The following is a 20,600-nucleotide window of genomic DNA, read 5'->3' on the forward strand; positions in this document are numbered from 1 at the left end:
TACCCACGCAGTTCCACAAAGCTTTGCTTGCCTCCTCAAAGTACAATGTTTTCAACTAATAAATTAATTACTATAAAAGAGAAGAAAGTGTACAACTCAACTTAGAATGATGGATATTTCAATTGCATTCTTGCACATTTAAGAGCATTTGTCAAATTATTAATTTGTTAGAGAAAATAAAAATGGCAATACAGGCTTAAAAAAAAGACTAACTTGGATACTTTTGAAGACAATAACACCGTATGTCATTTCTCATGCATAGGAATGAGTGAAAAATAAAATTGAGGACAGGAATTAGAGGGAAAAAATAGAGGGAAAGTTTTTTTTTTAAATTTATGTTCAGTTTTTTAATCATTTTAAGAGTGAAATGACTTAACTACCCTCGCATGTTGTGCACATGGTCTCACTTAACAGAAATATGGATAGAATGTTTGAAAAACTAACGGTAGGGGGCAAATTGGCTAAAAAAATTAGTTTGAGTCCTTAATGTTCCAATCGAAAAGTTTAGGGGGGAAATCGAAAGCTAGGTGAAAGTTTAGGGGGCAAATCAACAGTTTACTCAATTTGTTAATGTAACATATATATATATATATATATATTATTAATTGGGAGTTGGGACTAGAGTCTAGGATTAAAAAACTTATATGCATTTGGAAGAAATAAAATTAGGCAGCTAAAGGTGGTAGAACGGCAAATGGTGGTGGGGAATAGGGTAACTTGGGTTTAAAGTTGGAAGGTTACGACGATTGGGGCCGGGATAATTTGGGGATACTGGAAAAGATTGAAGTTCTTGGGCTCTATAGAGAAAACAGAAATATTTTAGTTTTTAAATTTTTTATAATGACTTGGCTCAAAAACATTGTATTTTTGGCTAGGTCTTTTAAAACAAAAATTAAAAATCTCCTCTTCTTCTTTGTTATAAGCACTGCTGCTTGCACATCCATGGAGGAAACAAGCCTCTCCAATGCACCTGCCCAAATTGTTGGAGGGTCCCAAAAGTTGATCACAAGTGTTTCTTCGGGCTTCCGAAGGGTTCTGAAACCCCCTGGGTCCCTATATGGATCCTCCAGTATCTCCACCCATTTAAGAGTTGCCTAGACATCACTATTCACGATTTTTTTTTTAAAAATCATAATTAAAGGAAATACAACCTTAAACGTGGTGTAAATAGTCTTAAATTGGGATTGCTTTGGATCAGATGGACTCAACTACAATGTAGGTCATGACGATGACGGGATTGTTCTGCATTGTTAGATTAACAATTAGACGGTGATCAGATTTGGATGAGTTGATTTAAGAAAGTCCACGGAAGGTAAATTTGAAACTTCAGATAAGAAAATTAGCAATTTTTCGTTTACAACATGGTAGAAGTTTCGGATGTCTTTGAATGCTCTTCATAATTATGCAAGCTCTTATTTGTCATTTGGATCTGAACTGGTTCTATATTGAAGTGATCCATCTTTTCTTGGCTCCGACGGAATATGTACCACCACGGGTTCTTTCATTGTACTGCCAACGAGTTTCTGTGCTTTTTCATACTTTCAATTCATGTTAAAAACCAACTTGTCAGTCTATACATTTTATCATTATAACGAATTTGCTCAGGAATTAACTCAATAACAAGAAGAAATCAAAGAAACATCTTATATATAAATAAGAAAGAAATTACAATCTGTCGTGATCAAAACTGCGCTTCTGCACACCGTCAGAATTAGACAGCCGTAGTCACCTATACGTCTCCTCTACTGATCATTGAACACAATTGCCCAACCACAAACAGTTGTTCCAACAGTTCATCCCATCTAACGGCAAAGGCACTTGAGTTTCGTCAATTCGAGGGCAGCTCCTCTTGCGACCATGCAGATTCACAAATCTAATGGTGCAAACAAATCGTCGAGGTCAAAAAACATTTCTTCACCGTTCTCAAAAAGAAAGTCTTCATCTTTCAAAAGCGGCTCACCACCTTCGCTGACCAAGCTTATCGGCACATAATCATGGTCAGAAAAATTTGCGGGCATCGTACTACAGTCCATGTTGCTTATGCACTGCTGATCATCGTTAGTAGCATCACTAATCATCTTATAATTGCTTTCATCGATTGTATGGGCGATCACACTAGTAGTATTTTGTGATCCCACGTCGTTTCTTGCCTTTGTTTTCGCCGGCTTCTCGTTCGCTTCTTTTCTTGCTCTCTTTTTCACCGGCTTCTCCTTGACTTCTTTTCTTGCTCTCTTTTTTGCCCGCTCCTCGTTCACATGTTGGGTTGCATTCGAACAATTCTTCTTGTTTCCACTCCTAGAATTCTTTTTAAGTCGGCAGAGAACCACCTTTCCAACTTCGTGATCGGAGTCATCACTGCCACCAACTACACTAGGAAGCATACTGTACTCTTCCAAGAGCCATTCACCGTTGTGCTCACACCCTTCCTTCTCATACCTCAAATTCCTCTTTTTCCCAATAGGTTTTTCATTCTGAAAATCCTTAACAGGCTTTGAGTTGGATTCGCTCCACGTTCCTCCGGCGTCAATTTCACGTTTGATGCGCGCCTCGCTTCTATTCTTGAGTTGGCAAAAGAAGAACAAATCTTGACCGTCAAGGCACGGTCCGCCAAAGTTCTCCCAAACCACCCAGGGTGGAGTCTTGCCGAAGAGGTCGAACTCATAGATAAGCTTAAAATTGTTGCAGTACGCCGTTAACGACTCTCTGTGGAGGACTCTGTGATAAAGGAAGAAACTGATCAAATCCTGATCGGTCGGATGAAACCGAAAACCCAGCGGCATACCGTTAGAACCCAGTAGCGGATTTTCATAGAAACCCAGCGGCACAATACCACCATAACCCTCCTCCTCCATTGTTAAGACGTCGTTATTAGGTTTTCTACTCATGATCGAGTTAGGGTTTCTCGAATTAAAGTGGAAGAAATTAGGGTTTGATGAGGACAAGGACCTTCTTTGTTTTGGTGCGAAATAGTATGAGATCTTTCCTTACAGGAGTAGGTGATTATATACTTTTTCTTCCCAAGCCTCTGCCGTTGGATCTAATGTCATCCAACAGCTGGGCGCGTTTCACATAAGTAGCCGTTGGGTGAGCAAAATAGTCACGTTGTTAGGGATTCAAAAGAATTTGATATATCCCACACTGGATAGGAAAAGTATATCTATATTTCTCCCGCGTTGTTGTTCGCAAGCGCCGCCTCCCTCCCGCCACTGGAAGTCGGAAACCGATTCGGATAATAAAATCAGGCGGGGTATTACACAAACTCACACTCTCTCTCTCTCTCTCTCTCTCTCAGGAATGCTAGTGCACTGCAGTCTGCTGAAATGGTAATAATTATCAGTTTTTGCTACCGAAGAATTTATGAAATTAACAAATTCATTTATCTACCGAAGAATACAGGACCCCTTTTCCAAGAAAATGCCAATGCAATTCATCTGAATTAATGCAAATTTAAAGAGAATATTTGAATGATTATTCTGCATATATATATACACTCAGCATGTATGAAGGTCATATATATGCATCAAACCAGAACAAAATCAAAAGAAAATGGTTGGAGCTTCTTGGCCTCATTACCCACCTTGCGCCAGCGAAGGTTGTGGGATGCTTTGGTGATATGTAGGTGAAGGAAGAGAAAAAAAAAAGTAGAAAAAAATTGTGCAAAATACTTTAATGGCCATGATTTTCTTTTTAATCTTTTTATTGAATTGTGAATAAAGGACCAAATCATCTTTTTACTCTTTTTTGGTTGACAAATAATGTCTTTTTTGGTTGACAAATAATGTTTTTTTTTTTTGACAAATGATAGATTTTGTTAGATTAGCCACTGACGGAGTTCGAACTCACACTGTCATGCAAGAGTTCAACACATTTTCATCACTATGGTAAAGGGTTACTTGCACAAATAATGTTTTGTTAATAGAGCATTTTGATCTAGATGCTTTATTTTTTTTAATTTCTTGGACCAAACAACTTAGACATTTAGGGTGCGTTTGTTGCACCGGACTGTCTTAGACTGGACTAGCTTCAGGGACTAAGCTGGATTGGCTTGGCCTGGACTAAGCAGTACTAGAATTGTGAAGTGTTTGGTGCAGTGCCGGACTAGCTAGGACTAAATTTTTATTTTTTATTTTTTTATATTTAATTATGAAAACTTCCACTTTCTTGTCTAATTTTTTTTTTTAAGATATAAAAGATGCTTTATTGAAAATATTATTCATCTCATAAACAAAATGGGGAAAGGATTTTGCTTTACATGAAAGAGTACATATATTTTTCACCATCAGCTATCAATACATTTACAAGTTGCGACTACTTGTGCTTAAACTTGAGTTCCTTCACATATTCTTCAATGCCCTTCAACTACGTACATCTAACTACATCATTGGAATTTAAATCAATTCTAAGAAATCATACACGAGCAATTGTACCTCTCATAGAGCTATAGAACAATGTCCCTGCAAAATTCAGTGATTCATGAGATGCAGGTGATACTAAATGCCATCAAATACATGCAAGACTGACAAGTTCAACCAATTTGCTTAATCCAAAATCTCTAAACACAAAATACCCAATCGATTAAGCAAACACCATGAATAACAACAAAAAACACAGGGATAATAATTTCCACTGAAAGATTCTTGCACCATCTCAAAAACCTAGAAATCAAAAGCTTCAGATAATAAAAATTTACATTCACTTCCTCATGCTTTGAATTGACGAAAACATGGAAACCCACCAAGAATCCCTTCAGACTTCCAATGCCAAAACCAATGATTCCAAAACAATTGAAACTCCCATTTTTTTCTCTACTGCTTCAAGAATCTGCAGACAAAAAAAAAGAACAATAATTGAATTTTAATATCCAATACGATTTATCCAAACTAACATAAATTTATCAAACCCATTAACGAGATTTATCCAAATTAACAAAATTTAACCCAAATTAACATAAATTCATCAAACCCCATTAACACAAACCTAATTAATAGGCTGTTGGGGTTGGAGAATCGGTCGGTGCGGGGGGCCTTTGGATGCGAACGCAGTGCTTATCCACCCACTCGAGGAGGCCTTTGGTGGCGAACGCAGAGTACGCGGTTGGAAACTGACAAAGGAGCAGAAGAAGAGAGGGCGATGGTGCGACGAGGAAGAAGATGAAAGGGCGATGGTGCGACGAGGAAGAAGATGAAAGGGCGAAAGGGCGAAAGGTGCGAAGGAGAAGGGAGAGGGCGGGACTAGCAGTCCGCTTGTTCTGGGGGTTCTTCGCCAAGACCTTTTAGCGAAGGTTTTAGTCGACGCGAGTCTCTATTAATTCCATTAAACGTAGTCCTGGTTGCTATCAAACACAGGACTGGACTAACTGTTAGTCTAGTCCAGTCCAGTGAGGGCTAGTGAAGGGAAACAAACACACCCTTATAGATTTGAACAAACCACTTTCAACAATTTAAATTAATTTTGGCAAAAAAAAAAATAAATTAAATTAAAAAAAAGACAACACACTCCTAAAATCTTGTAAAAGAAAATTTTGTTACTTTATGTCCCATTAATTCAATATATTTCAAAAAAAAAAACCAATAAAATTTCTGTAATAACGAAAAACAAAAAAGCATTTTAATGTGATATTTTAAACGTACCAATGTATTGCATTATTCCAAATGATATTACACACATGGTGTGAGCATATATATGCATGCGCGTGCGTGTGCGCACACACACACACATATATATATATATATATATATATATATATATTAAACGTAACGTAAGAAGAAATGTACCAATTTGCTATATTTTTGGTATGTTATGTAATCAAAAATTGTGTACAAATTAGTATTTTGGTACATTATGTAATTTTAGTTTAGATACATACCAAGCTACTCGTATGTTGTATTATCATATAATTTGGTATGTAAAAAGCTAACAACACGTTATGTGTAACCCTAAAAGAAATTTATGTTAATACAATTTATATATTACATCAATTCTTAATAGGAAGCTTTACCTATAGAGATAAAAGCACAAAATACATTTCATAGAACTTCACTAGTTTTGAATCATATCAAGGAGACGCAAAAACTCAAATCCCAATTAATTATTGACATAATGACTCATATTTGTTTTAAGAAGGAAAAAAAGGAGAAGGAGATTATTTTCCATGAAATGGATGTAGGTCATTGTGAACACGGAAAATTCCTGAAACGAAAGAGACAAGAACAACGTGCACAAAATAATATTTTGGTGTTAATGGATTTGTTGGGTTACGATCTCTTTTAACTTGATCCTCTGATTCGATATCCGTAAGATATGTATTTGTAGATGTGCGATTGATCCAAAGGGCCGTTGGGCTTGATCTAAGGATGAACGTTCTTCAAGGGCTGTGGCTTGATCTTGAATGTGGATTTGAGCGGATCTTCAAAGAGCCGTTGGGGCTTGATCTTGAGGATGAGCGTTTCTTCAAGAGCTGTTGAGGCTTGATCTTGAATAACGGTGATGAACGGGTCTTCAAGGGCTTTTGGGCTTGATCTTGAAGATGGATGATTGTTGATCCAAGGGTCGTCGGGGCTTGATATTGGGATGAACAGTTGTGTGGATTTATTGATGTTGTTGATCCAAAGGGCCGTTAGGGCTTGATCTTAAAATGAACAGTTGTGTGGATTTGTTGATGTTGTTGATCCAAAGGGCCATTGGGGCTTGATCTTAGGATGAACAGTTATGTGGATTTGGTGATGTTGTTGATCCAAAAGGGCCGTCGGGGCTTGATCTTAGGATGAACAGTTGTGTGGATTTGTTGAACACTTTCTTTAAGGGTCGTCGAGGCTTGATCTTGAATTGGTGGAAGTTCTTCAAGGGCCGTTGGGGCTTGATCTTGAAGGAGAAATTTCTTCAAGGACCGTTAGGGCTTGATCTTGAAGGAGGATTTGACGAAGAACGAAGAGGGCTTTCTTGATCCTTCGGGATTTGCTTGAATTTGGGAGGTTGGATGCTTGAAAGCTTTAGAGTTTCAAAGCTTCAAGGATTTTGGATGTGTGGGGAGTATTCTCTTCCATTTTGGGAGTAGAAAAATGTATTTGTGAATTGGTTGATGATACCTTGATGTAGAAGCCTATTTATAGGCTTTGAGAATGAATCACCACCACAAAATATTTTTTTCTTTTCCAAGCACCATTGCCTAATTTCCCACTTAATACAATTTTAAACTTGAAGTGGTAATTTTATGGCCTAATTTTCCACTTAATATCATTTTAAACTTGATATGTGCATGCTTTGTCATTGCCCAAAATGAGAAGAAAACCTTGTTTTGATCTTCAATGGATTGAAATGTGCTTGCCTTGTCATTGCCCAAAATGAGAAGAAAAACTTGTGTAATCCTCCAAGGGTATTTCTTTTTATTTTGTTGAGTCACACACCATGTGTACAATTTGTATGACACGTGGCATATGCCATGTATGCCTTGACACGTCAAAATTTTAATGCATTGGTGAACATTTATTTCACCACAATTTCGATGTCTACAGTCATGTTTCCGAAAAAAATTAAACTCTTAGATTCTCGTTAAATACGAAGTTAAACTACATTATTATAAAATAAAATAAAAAACTCTTAATTTTTTAAAATGCATATAAAATATTTAATTGGAAATTAAGAAAAACACATAAATAAAGGTAAAGTAGTTTGATCAAAATTTAGACCTCTTTACTAAAAAATTCAAATCCAATTAATTTAAACTATATATGAATAAAACTTTGTTTGTCAATCAAAAGATAATGAAAGTATTATTACATTATCATGTATTCAAACGCACACGTACAACTTTTATCTAGTGTTTAATTTATAAAATGTTGAATCTGAGCGATTGAATTTAATTATTTTTCAATTTAAAGGTAATATCGATAAGAAAATGTAAATGAAACAAGAAAAACATCATGTAATTACTAACTGACCCTGGATTTGAACCGTTTGGGTAGATTGTTGCTTGTCCTTATTCAATTAAGGGACCGCCTTCGAGCGCGTTATTTCTCCCGTCAGCGCCCGCTTTGCATTTCAAAATCCCATCTCCCTCTCTCTCTAAAAGTCCCAACGGTCGAAAAAAAGTGATCCGACTCTCTCAACGATCAATACATCAATTAAAGGGCAGCGAAAGGAACAGACGGCCACTTTTCTCATCTGAAATCTGATCGGTGTTTGCAATTCGAATCTCTCACTCTCATCTGAAATCTGATCGCTATTTGCATTTCGGATCTCTCTCTCTCTCTCTCTCTCTCTCTCTCTCTCCCTCTCTCTCTCCAATTGCTTGAAGATACCCAGTTTTCAATCGTTCGAAGGTATTTTCTGTATCGCTCTGGTTAATTGGCAATTTTAATCGCTACGTGTTGTGCAGGAAGGGGACGACCCCAAACGCAGTGGCGATTTCTAGGGTTTCTGAATTTTGTGATTTCTAGGGTTTGTGGTTTATAAATTTGCAATCTTTCTTATTACATTCAATTTTCTCCGTTTGTTTGTTGGGTTTCTTGATTTGAATCGTACACACTGATTAGTCATTAACAAAAATGACCCACTTTAAGTCTTTAAGTGTGATCATGAAGCAGGGTTCCGGTACTTACAGTTTCAGTTCAGTTGTCCTTACTCTCTGTTCTCCCAATGCCCCTCCTCTAAAGCCTATGCGCATCACCGTCCCCAAAACACCAACTGCCGGCCGCCGCGGGCAAAAGAGGAAACAAGAAGCAGCCCCACGAGAGCAAGGACGTCAAAAGAAGCACAGATCGAAGAAGGTGGTTCCTGAAAAGGAGGAGGAGGATCCTTACAAGGAGCTGGGTCCAATTCCCGACCTTGACCAGTTGATGTACGACTTGGCCGGTAATAATCATCTTTGGATTAATTTGGTTGACGGAATGTTGGGGGATGATTTCTTTGATGGATTGCCGGAGGACTGAGGACGATCGTTCAATGACTGGTGACTACTGTTAGCGCACTCTTTTATGCAGATTCTTTGGGTTTCTTAATCAATATATCTAGTTGATTGACCTGTATTCTTTATACGATGTAAATGTTGAAAGGTTGGATAATAAGAATTGTAAAACTGTTGTGTTAGCTCTTCAAGGGAATCAAATGAAATGCACATTTTATCGTTCACTCGTTGTTTCCCTCTTTCTGATCATCAATTCTGTGCATCCAGTTTTCGCTGTGCATCCAGTTCACTCGTTAAATCATGAAATACATGTAGTTACATGAAAAGATTTAACTGCTGGGAAATATGAAATACATGTAGTTACATCATTGTTCTTGCGCTTCCCGTCTGTTGGCATTCTGACATTTGTAGCTTCCTATGCGTTGGGAATAGGTACGATAATTGCAGAACAAAAGCCTTGTTAAATTGGATAATGCATCTTTCGCTTTTTTTAAAATGATGGGATGGGGTTAGAATGTTTTGCGAACACTTGCTGCAGGCCATTCTTCTACTGAGAGTTCTGAACATGGAAAGGAAGGACAAGGCAGCAACCGTGCCAAAGTTACTTGGAGTGAAGGTTGAATAAATTTTGTTGTAAGATTTAATTCCCTTTAATTATCATTAATTAGTACTGTAATTCTTATTCTTATGATTACTATTAGATTTGAAGAATCATATATGTAATCTTGTTTGTTTCATGGAGAGGACTTTAAGAAGGAGCCTGATCATCTTAACGATGCTGATATCAGGTAAAGAATGCATATATAGTGCGGTGGACTCAAACATCAAATGATGCACTAGTTCTTCGTTGCATCGAAACTGGAGGAATGCATATCCGTACTCTCGTGATCATTGTTTTCCACAGAATGGAACGGAGGAGGGAGAACCTACGCATTGAGCATTTGGACGCATACTCAATGGTTTGACTTCATATCTGTTATATGCGTATAGATGTCGTACCACGATCATTGTTTTCCTTATCATACTTTTGAACCCAACGGATCAAATCTATTGTCTCTCTCTTTGGTGTGCATAAGCGAATCGTTTTAGTACTTATTGTCATCGCACTTGTGGAGTTGATGGTAAACTGTGGTCCCTTAACTTTAACCCAATTGGAGCAATGGTTCCTCAACTAAAAATCCATTACCATTGATCCCTTAACTCATCAAAACGTGTAACTATGGTCCCTCAACTAAAAATTCATTACCATTGATCCCTCAACTTTAATTCAACTGGAGAAATGGCCCCTTAACTTTAATCCAATTGTAGCAATGGTCCTTCCAATATAACTTGTTTTGACAAAAATTTTGACATAGTTGACAAAAATGACCATAATTACACACTTTGATGAGTTGAGAAACTCTAATTATATAAATGATTATTCTAACATAACTTATTTTGACAAAATTTTGACAAAATTGATGAAAATAACCATATCTACACATTTTGATAAGTTGAGGGACCAATGGTAATGGATTTTTAGTTGAGGGACCATTGCTCCAATTTGATTAAAATTGAGGGACCATTGCTACAATTTACTCTTGTTTTTCCAGAAATATTCAGACTGGAAGATAGAGTTGAGTATAACCGAAAAAGCATCAAAAGTTACCTACTTCAACCCTAGAACACATGCAATTTGAAAACAAGAACATAGTATCAACTCATATCTTACAATGTACATGTATGCATTTCAAAACTAAAAAAGAAAATAGTTTCAAGAGTGTTTGATCTCAAAAATGTATTTCTCTGCGGATAAATTATGATCCTCGGTTCCAGTAAGTTGCCACTTATGGCTCAACCTTTATTTTCTGTCATCGAGGTGTTACTCTTAAAGCGCCACTAGTACATTGAACTAAGATTCAGTTGATGATGCAGCATCATCTTTGTGCTTAACCATACCAGAATCCACAAGAACAGGAATCTCTGCTGCAAGCCATGGTGCAAGACCCAAACAAAGTGCATGTGCTATACCAAATCTTGGACTGCATAACATGAGAAAGATCATAAGTACTACTAGCCGATAACTCCAAACATGTTTAATTAAACAAATGAGCACGCTGTTTGTTTGCATTAATGCTTTCCAGAAGAGATTAGAGTAAGTTCCTTGTTGGAGATTAAAGGAAGACCAACACTTTCATGGTAATCAATTACCATGTGAATGCCATGAAAAGCAAAAGTTCCACAGACGGATGTTTCTCACTACAATTCAAATTTAAGGAAAAAGAAAATGCGTTGCGCAAGTTTTACACAAATTATTTTCCATCCACAGAAAAGAATACAAACATAATTCTTCCACAAAGAAAATGCAAGGTAAGTCATGTTATGCGAAAAGAAATTCCTCTCGCAGAGGCAAAGATACTTAATCTAAATACATAAATTGGTTTCAGAAACAGAAGACTAACATATTGAAATATACAAACCATGCATCCTAATTTTCTGCTCGAAGCAAATAATCAAAAAGCCAAACAAATTTCGAGTTTTCCTTATCAGTTGCAACAACATTTGAGTTTTTATTGTTCTGTTATGTCATATCTTCTAAAGCGAATTAAGAGCCGAGTTCACAGCTGATTTCGAAATCCCAAGTAAACCCAAATATTACAAATTTCCCCAAAAAAAAGAAAAAAAGCTTTCCTTTCATTTCTTATAATTTCTCAGTGACCAAACAGATAAAAAATTCACGATAATTCAACACATACAACAAATTAAAGGCAGCAAGATAGAAAAATCACCAGTTCTTGGCCCAAAGCGGTTTGAAATGCACCGTCAAGCAGATCTTCCCCCCTCTATACATCTGAACCAATCCAGAATTAACCAGAAATTAATGGACTTAAATTACAATCAGAAAACAAAAATGGGGGAAGAGGGAAAATCGTAAAATCAAAATAAGGCCGACCTTTTGGGTCTTGCCGTCTAGTTGAGGGAGCTCGAGTTCCGGTGCGGTGGCGGGGTAGGTGATGGGGATATCGAACTGGAGATCGAACTCGTACTTGAGGAGGTTGTAGACGTACCAGCACTTGCCAGTCCACCGTGTACCCTCGGGATTGGCGGCGGAGATTCGGAACCAATCGTTGTCGTTGGACTTGTTCATCTGGGTGTATGCGATCAGCGCCTTGTACTCCTCCTTCAGCCGCTGCGTCCACGCCGCCCCATCTCTGGGACCGGCCTTCGTCGTCAAGAGTGGGATCTGGGTCAGCGTCGACTTGGTGTTCGGGTCCCAACCCTCCATTTTTGATCTTCCACAGAGCAAAACCCTAACCCCCAATTTAATTCGACTCGCTCCGTTTCTGTCCCCGATAAAAAAAATTGTGGCCTTATTATTCCGGGAAAAGGGCTTCAGTTATTCACCAATGAACTTAATTATTTGTTCTCCAAAAAAAAATGAACTTAATTTTTTTTTTTTTTTACTACATCAATATTTTAGTTGAATATACGCAATGAACAAGACTACAAAATAAGAATATTATTAAATAAAAGAAAATGCCGAAACGGCTACAAAATCTTAAGATGCTACATTCTGAATGACTTATTCTCAAATTAAATTACAAGCTCTATTTACAGAGAACCAAACCTAAGAAACCCTAAATCAGATGGGTTAGGCCCAAATCCTAAACTAACAAACAAAACTCAAATACTAAAATAAACCTAAATTCTAATATTTTCCAACACCCCCCGTCAAACTCATGGCGGTACACGACATGAGTTTGCCAACAAGCAGATATGGATGCAAGCTTCCAAATTACAGTGCCAATGCCGATGCTGATGTCAATGCAAACTCCAACTTCCAAACAAACTTGAACAAAAAACAAAAAATCTAACTTTCGCAACGTCACTCGAGTGATCACCAGTCCAAGCACTCGAGCAATCATTACGGTCAACAATTACATGCTCCAAACACATGCCTAATATCAAATGTGGGCCCAAAGAAAAAACCAAAAACCAATAATTTCTTCTCGTTGCCCGTGTGGACCAAACCAAACTGTCTTTTGTCCTTTTCCATCTTTCTCTTTCTTTTCTTCAATTCACGCAAAACTAGCACAGGTGCAAATACGGGGTTCAAGTTGCAAACAACGGGTGTGTGGTGCGGAACAGAAACAGATGCAGGTTTACAGGACTTTAAGGGGAGACGAACTCGATCCAAGTGGTTCTTGGATATGGGTTTTGTTGGGAACGAATACTAATCGTAGGAATGGTGTAGAAGATCAGTGAGACGGAGATGGATCCAGGAGTGAGTGTAGATGATTGTGGGTGTGGTGTGATGGCGAGAATGAATAAATTGCAGCAACGGGTGCATGCAGATGTGGATGGTGGTTCAACGGGGCAGAGCTCCAGATGCGGTTTAGACTACCAACAACTAATATCGAAATCCAAAAACAAACAAACTGATACCAACAAACAGAAGCAGATTAAATCTCGAAGGATCAAACTTGCTCTGATACCAAATTGAATATCAGAGTACGCAATGAACAAGACTACAAAATAAGAATATTATTAAACAAAAGAGAATGCCGAAATGGCTACAAAACCTTAAGATGCTACATTGTGAATGACTTATTCTCAAACTAAATTACAAGCTCTATTTATAGATAACCAAATCTAAGAAATCCTAACTCAGATGGGATAGGCCCAAATCCTAAACTAACAAGCAAAACCCAAATACTAAAATAAACCTAAATACTAAAATTTTCCAACAATTTTTAAATTAAGAAGATGAAGAGTTCAACTAAGTTACATAATGGGTAATCTAATTTGGTATCGAATTCGTCATCTAAGAGATTTGAACCTCAAACATCTCACTTCCAAGTGAAGAGACCAAAAACGAAAAAAAAACTAATAAAAAAGACTTGAAAATTTTGAGTTTTAACGATAAAGATAAAATAAATGGTAAAGTGAATAGTATCATGATTGACTTTTTAGTGTAAAAATATGGTTTTTCGTTAAAGTGAACAGTATCATGAGCTTTTCACTAAAGGTCCCATAAAAAAAACTTTAACAAAATGAAGAATAATTAAAAAAAACCAAGTGGTTTCAAAATGACCAAACATTTAATTAAATGAATACCCAATCCAATAATTGCCCCATTTTGTGGGGTTAGAGGATGGGGAATGTAACATATTTTTCAAACTTTTCACCTCAATCATTTAAATGGAAGAAATCTTTGTTGGGTCAACTTAACGACTTCAGAATCTCCTTTACAAGCATCAAGAGTTAACTAAACAGCCAACAACTTCTTTTGAGAAGACATAACAAGCTGGCATGAAGAATAGTAACCAAGGCAAAGTTATCTTCCCTTCCAATAAGCTCTCAAGGCCCATAAACGCCACCCACATAAGCGCCACCATTATCCACCTTTCCAGACGACAGACCTCCCACAGCTCACTCTAGGCTAATACAGTCTCCTTCATCTCAACCAAAGTGGAGTCCAAGTTGATACCGCCGAACTCGAAAGGTATCCATCGCATTCCAGCTTCACCCATATCACTTTTTGTAGGTTATGAAATTTTTGTAGTGTAATTCCCATTTTTTGACTTTGTAATTGCCCACCATGACCTTCTCTTCAGCTTTCTTTAGAGCAACAGCCTTAAGCTTCATAAGGCGCGAACTAATCGAAGATTTTGGCTTGGCGAAGTCCAACTTTCGCAACACCAGCAGACGATGGATCATCACTTGGGAGATCATGCAAATACAATGCCTTTTTTTATGAATGATAACTCTCTTTTTGGGAGCCAAGGGTTGCAAATGTGAATAACAACAACAAGGGAAAATTCATCTCTCCCTATAGAAACATATTGATAGTTGAAACAGCTTTTTCATCGCGATTTAAAGATATAGTAACTGGCACAAAACCTTCTTTCCTGCTTAATGCATGGAGTAGCGGCGACCTTCTCACTCGTTTAATGCTAACACCGGCAACTGTTTCCTCTACCCTTCCTCAAGATGTGGAAGACTTTGAAGACACAAATATAGACCTCTCTGTTATTATCCAAGTCATCCTCATTACCAAAATCGTGTTTACCATAGGGATCGCAACTTGTTGACGTGAAGATTCAATAACTTGTGCATGATTGTCATCTTTGATTGTTCGTCACCACCAAGACTGCTTGCTTGACTCTTCTCCAGCCTTACACTTCACAAGGCCAAGTCGCAAACCAATAAAAAGTCCAACATTGCATCCTCGTTCATCTCATAACGAAACAAAGAAAAGACGATCAACAATCAACAACAATATACTAACACAAGGTGCATAACTTAGGATGCAGAGCACAAAGATTAACAAGTGCAGACTCAACATGAACCTGCAGACTTGACGGTTCATTGTTTTCCCAATTCTCGGTAATATTTGGGATGTCGTAGCAGTAGACCTTCCCTGTTTGCACAGAAAGAGGGCAACCATCAGACTTCGTGCGCACAAAACCCAATAACTATCCACATCCATGAAGATCCTCCAATGAAATCATTGCTCTTAATAGCTTGACATCATCCTTCGAGTTCCGAGCTCACTTTAGCAAACCAGTAACTGCGCCTACGCCCTTTGCAGACAACATGTCGACATTCTGCCTAGACATGCCATGATAGTAAAGCTGCTCATTTAGTCTGTTCATAAGAAGAAGGTGGTCATATGCTCATAATGTTCGTTGAGCATACGTATATCCCACTGGACAAAACACATCCTTGATTAACCGAGCAATTAGAAGCTTGAAGTAAAAAGAGATGAAATGAATTAGATGGTCATCTACTAGCCTCACGCCAACTTTCGAAAGGAAAGCCACATCATTGCCTCACATGTTAGCCTTAAAACCTATTTTTTTCGTATGTAGCCGCAGCAGCCTTAGAACAAATTTTCCTACTTTGGATAACGTTTCAATCATTCTTGTACTTTGGAACCTCGATGCAACTTGCAACCTTTTTTGAAGATGGCATTGCACTCTGACTCTGTCGCGAACACCTGTCAAAGTAACGAATAAGTCTTAAGAATATAGTCACAAGTTTTTAATTTAATTTGTTGCCACTTTTATTGATAGCAAAGTTGTACACGAATTGGCTTATTGAATTAGCAAGAATGGTGAGACACAAGAAATTTTGCAGATAAATAAGCCATGTCCTCAACCTGCGTCACATTCTGCATTGCAACCTTCTCCGAGTCACGCCCACTTTGCTCACCACGCCAGTCGGCCCCCTCGAAACACTTTGCCTATTTCTTTTGAATCCTGACCCAGTTCTAAAACATAAAGACTCTCGAAATCTAAAGGACTTGATGTATATGTACAAATGAATAATAAAATAAGTAATAAGAACGTAATAAGGATAAGTTTTGACATGAAATGGATGTACCCCTTGCATGCTTGGGGTAGCATTAGGCCAAGCCCTTTTGGGCCAAACAATGTTTTAGCCCAATTGCATCACAGACTTACAACTCTTGGGTAGCCCAACGACAACATCTTATGTGTAGCTAACTCAAAGTTACCAGGGGTGCCGCTCTATTGCCCCATTATGTGTGAAGATAAGGATGGAGGAAGCAGTGAAAATATCATACTTATAATTTTTCTTTGTGAATTCTCTACTCAAATCCTAAATTTACTAAGCAAGGAATTTGCGAGAATTCAACCAAGGGTAATCTTCTATTTATATTAAGTCCTTGTGGGAAAAGAAAAGTAAACATTTTCCTTCTAAGACTTGAAAACCTACCTTGTCTTGGAAGAAAATCCTACGCATTTAGGAAGTCCTATTCAAAAAAAGAAGTACATCTCCTTTTGTTTTCTACTTAAACACAAGATGTGGAGCATTTGTGAAGACATAAATTAGTCACACTCAATAGGAGAAGAACATGTGGACAACATGCTCAATATGACGGTTTTATGCTTGACGTCATGAGTAGACCACAAAATTACCTAAAGGGAGTTTATCTTACAGTAATTGGGCTTTTATGCCACTAACGGACCATAGGCATTTCGAGCCGCATATGGTGCTAGTCATAGGCTATTCGGACCGCCCATCCCTATACCGGTCGAATGATAACAGGGCACCGACTCTCTAAAGTCTCTCTTTGGGTGTCCATCGCATTCACACTCTTACCAACATGGACCTTGAAAATTGCTAGCTGGAAGGTTGCGGAGACTAGCCTACATCATCAAGGACTGCCTAGTATGCTCTGTTGCCTCCATTCTAATTGCCTGCTAGTGTTTTTCCTTATAAATAGGCAAGTCAAATAGAGAAAACTGTGTTCGCCACTTACTACTTAGAATTCCTTCAAGTTCTCTTTTATCTCCACTACTTTTCTGATTTAGGGATTAAAGGCTATTTAGTGGACACCATCCTTTTTTCTTTTTTCTTTCAGGGTGTACAATGTTTTTTTTTCTTTTTCGTAGGTGTTATTTTGTCAAATCAACCATATACGAAATCTGCATCTGGATATTGCATCAATGGTATTGACATTATTTCCATACTATTATCATAGGAAAAATTACGAATATCATATGCACATAATCACACTACAATATTTATTACAATGGATATTGTACCTATGATATTGACGCTATTTCAATACTATGTATATTATCACACTTCTATATTTATTACGTATTTATATCATATCAATGGTATTGTCATTATTTTAATACTATACCAACACTATTTACACTATCTAAATATTATATCCTTTAGGCTGCTTAGACAATTCACTTGTTGCACCTATATCAATTATGTCATTCACAACGTATCATGTGAATCCTTTTATTTTAACAAATACATTTGTAATGTTTCTAGAATGACCAATTTCTCAATAAAGTATTATTTTATTTGCACTTTTGTTGAGCAAATTTTAGGGGTGGGTTCAAAAAACCGAAAATCGAACACCAAACCGAGATCGAAAAAACTGAACTGAACGAAAAAATCGAACCGAACCAAACCGAATTCTTTTGGTTCAGTTTCGGTTTCAGTGGTCTAGAAACTGAAATGAATTAATTAAATTAATATATTTTTTATATATTTTATTTATTTAATTATCTGGCCATTGGTATTGCAACCAGAGCTGTTCGTTTATTAGAAGGTGCTAGTGCCTTTGCAATTGAGTTGTTCTTAACAAAGGATGATCAGGTAACAATTCTACCTCTTTTAACAACTTTGCGTTATGGTTATTTATTGGGTAAATTACACAGTAGCCCCTCAGGTTTGAGGTCTATTACAACCCCATACAACGTCTTTAAAACATTTCACTTTCATACATCATGTACCATTTTATTTTTATTTCAAAATAATACCTCTGTTAGATTTTCCGTCCATTAATTTGTTAAATGATGACGTGGCAGCCACATTTGTGCTGATGTGGCTGCCATGTGGTAATTTTTTTTATACATTAAAAATATTATAATATAAACCCAATTAAAAAAAAAACAGAAAAACCCGAACCCTGATCCCCCTTCTTCCCCCCTCTCCTATATGAAACTCCCATTTACAACATCCCTTCCCACTATCCCTCACCCATCCCCTCATCGACCTCACCCCCCCCCCCCCCCAAGCGACCCATATACCTGTAACAACAAAAAGAAGAAGAAGAAGAAGAAGAAGAAGAAGAAGAAGAAGAAGAGGGAGGAAGAAGAAAAAAAAGAAAACCCCAAACCCAATTCGTCCCCCACCAACAAAAAACAAAAAGAAGAAGAAGAAGAAGCAGCGACCCACCTCATTTCCCCTCGCTCTGCCGTGACACCTGACCCACCTCCCTTCCCCCCCTCGGGGACCTTCTGGAGACCTTCTCGCGAACTGGGGCTTTTTTTTTTCTTTTTTTTTTCTCTCCCTCTTCTTCTTCTTCTTGTTGTAGGTTTTGGGGGGACGAACTGGGGCTTTTTTTTTCCTCCCTCTTCTTCTTGCAGATTTTTGGGTTCTAGGTTAGGGATAGGGATGTGGGTCGCTTGGGGGAGGTCACTAGGGGGTGGGTGAGGGATAGTGGGAAGGGATTTTGTAAATGGGAGTTGCAGAGAGGAGAGGGGGAAGAAAGGGGATCTGGGTTTGGGTTTTTATGTTTGTTTTTTTTAATTGGGTTAATATTATAATATTTTTAATGTATAAAAAATATATTTTTTACCACGTGACAGCTACATAAGCACAAATGTGGCAGCCTTGTCAAATCTAACGGAGGTATTATTTTGAAATAAAATGGTACATGATGTATGAAAGTGAAATATTTTAAAGACGTTGTATGGGGTTGTAATAGACCTCAAACCTGAGGGGCTACTATGTAATTTACCCTTATTTATTCATGATCGATTAATTGACGCATTTGATTTCTCTTATAAAAGTCTGCTGCGTTCAACTAAGTTATGCTTGTATTTACTTCTTGTCAGATTTTGCTAAATGAAGTAACTCCTAGACCTCACAATAGCAGACATCACACAACAGAGTCTTGCTACACTTCACAGTATGAACAACATTTGAGGGCTATTCTTGGTCTTCCACTTGGTGATCCATCAATGAAAACTCCAGTTGCGATTATGTACAATTTACTTGGTGAAGAAGATGTGAGGTTCTATTCATTTATGTGGAGATCTCCATCTGTCAGCATTTATCTTTTGATTTTAGTTCTATAAGATGTATAGCTTTCACCGTGCTCTTGGAAGATAAATCAATGAATCAAATGCTTGAATTTTACTGTAAAAAACCGAATCGGACCCAAAAAAACTGAACTGAACAGTAACTTCGGTTTGGTTTCCGATTTTGGCCAAAAACCAAACTGAATGAAACCGAACCCACCCCTAGAAAATTTTGTATTTTTAGACTTCGTTTGGTATTGTTTTTTTTTTTTCACCAAAAGCAATTAAGTACTAAAAAAGTTATAGGTAAAAAACATATCTATAAAAAAAATATCTTACTTATTTTAAAAATAATGATCTTCACACAATAACTTTTAGAGCCAACATGTAGGTTGCTTTTAAAAACTGCTTTCATAAAAAGCAGAGTTAAGCCTTTAATACATATTTTTAATTTCTTTAATACCCTTATTTGTTTTTGAAAATGACATTATTTATCTTTTTACGCCTTTTATCCATGGAAAACAAAGTGACTGCCACACCTACCACTACAAATATTAACCTTACACTGCCATCGCCATTAGCACCACCATTGTTGTTGCCATTGCCAGTCTGCCACCACCATCGTTGCCGTTGTTGCCACCACCACTTCACCACCACAATCACAACTGTGAAATTACCACCATAACCACAACCATCACTACCACTAGCGTCGCTGTGGCCACCCTACCACCATTATTACCTTTACCACCCTACTACTATTGTTACCTTTGCACCTCAACCGCTACGCTTCATTATTGGCAGCATCACCATACCCCTACCATTACTGCTACCATCACTGCCATCACTGCCCCAGTGCCCCACCACCAACATCACTGCCCCGCAACCGCTATTGTCATCACACCCCACTACCATGTCCATTTTTGTCATTATATACAATTTTATCACTTTTACGTTACTAGACATGCCTTTCATATCACAACATTTATAAAATATAATTTATCAAATACTCAACTACTTTAGAAACAATTTTTTTTAAGAACACATAAAATCCCAAAACTATACATTTTTATAAACAAACGATATTACATGCGCTCTAAAAATGTGAGAGAATGAGCAAACCTCGTAATAAACTAGCAATC

General features: G+C 37.5%; 2 protein-coding genes and 1 long non-coding RNA gene across 3 annotated transcripts; all 3 read right to left on the reverse strand.

Annotated features, from left to right (window-relative positions):
* Positions 1 to 1,865: 1,865 nt before the first annotated feature.
* Positions 1,866 to 2,937, reverse strand: LOC126603050 (NAC domain-containing protein 105-like). The gene has a single exon (XM_050269812.1). The coding sequence runs from the start codon at positions 2,883 to 2,885 to the stop codon at positions 1,866 to 1,868; it is 1,020 nt and encodes a 339-aa protein (XP_050125769.1). The 5' UTR covers positions 2,886 to 2,937.
* A 1,656-nt stretch (positions 2,938 to 4,593) lies between these two features.
* Positions 4,594 to 5,206, reverse strand: LOC126601782 (uncharacterized). Its single transcript, XR_007615812.1, has 2 exons — positions 4,978 to 5,206; positions 4,594 to 4,821 (listed from the first exon to the last, which is right to left on the reverse strand). It is a non-coding gene; the product is annotated as an uncharacterized LOC126601782 (long non-coding RNA).
* A 5,370-nt stretch (positions 5,207 to 10,576) lies between these two features.
* On the reverse strand, positions 10,577 to 12,270 carry LOC126601783 (ubiquitin-fold modifier-conjugating enzyme 1-like). The gene is made up of 3 exons (XM_050268539.1): positions 11,835 to 12,270; positions 11,671 to 11,732; positions 10,577 to 10,923 (listed from the first exon to the last, which is right to left on the reverse strand). The coding sequence occupies exons 1-3, from the start codon at positions 12,165 to 12,167 to the stop codon at positions 10,794 to 10,796; spliced, it is 525 nt and encodes a 174-aa protein (XP_050124496.1). The 5' UTR covers positions 12,168 to 12,270; the 3' UTR covers positions 10,577 to 10,793.
* Positions 12,271 to 20,600: the final 8,330 nt, after the last annotated feature.

Source organism: Malus sylvestris, chromosome 15 (genome assembly GCF_916048215.2).
Source record: "Malus sylvestris chromosome 15, drMalSylv7.2, whole genome shotgun sequence".
In the NCBI taxonomy this organism is placed as follows: Eukaryota; Viridiplantae; Streptophyta; class Magnoliopsida; order Rosales; family Rosaceae; genus Malus; species Malus sylvestris.

What these genes read in the sequence shown, in the direction of transcription:
- LOC126603050 (XM_050269812.1), bottom strand. Translation starts at nt 2,885, where the DNA reads ATGAGTAGAAAACCTAATAACGACGTCTTAACAATGGAGGAGGAGGGT.
- LOC126601783 (XM_050268539.1), bottom strand. Translation starts at nt 12,167, where the DNA reads ATGGAGGGTTGGGACCCGAACACCAAGTCGACGCTGACCCAGATCCCA. An exon ending in TAGACGGCAAGACCCAAAAG is followed by an intron (nt 11,733 to 11,834) that starts GTCGGCCTTATT and finishes GGATTGGTTCAG; the next exon opens with ATGTATAGAGGGGGGAAGAT. An exon ending in CCGCTTTGGGCCAAGAACTG is followed by an intron (nt 10,924 to 11,670) that starts GTGATTTTTCTA and finishes CATGTTATGCAG; the next exon opens with TCCAAGATTTGGTATAGCAC.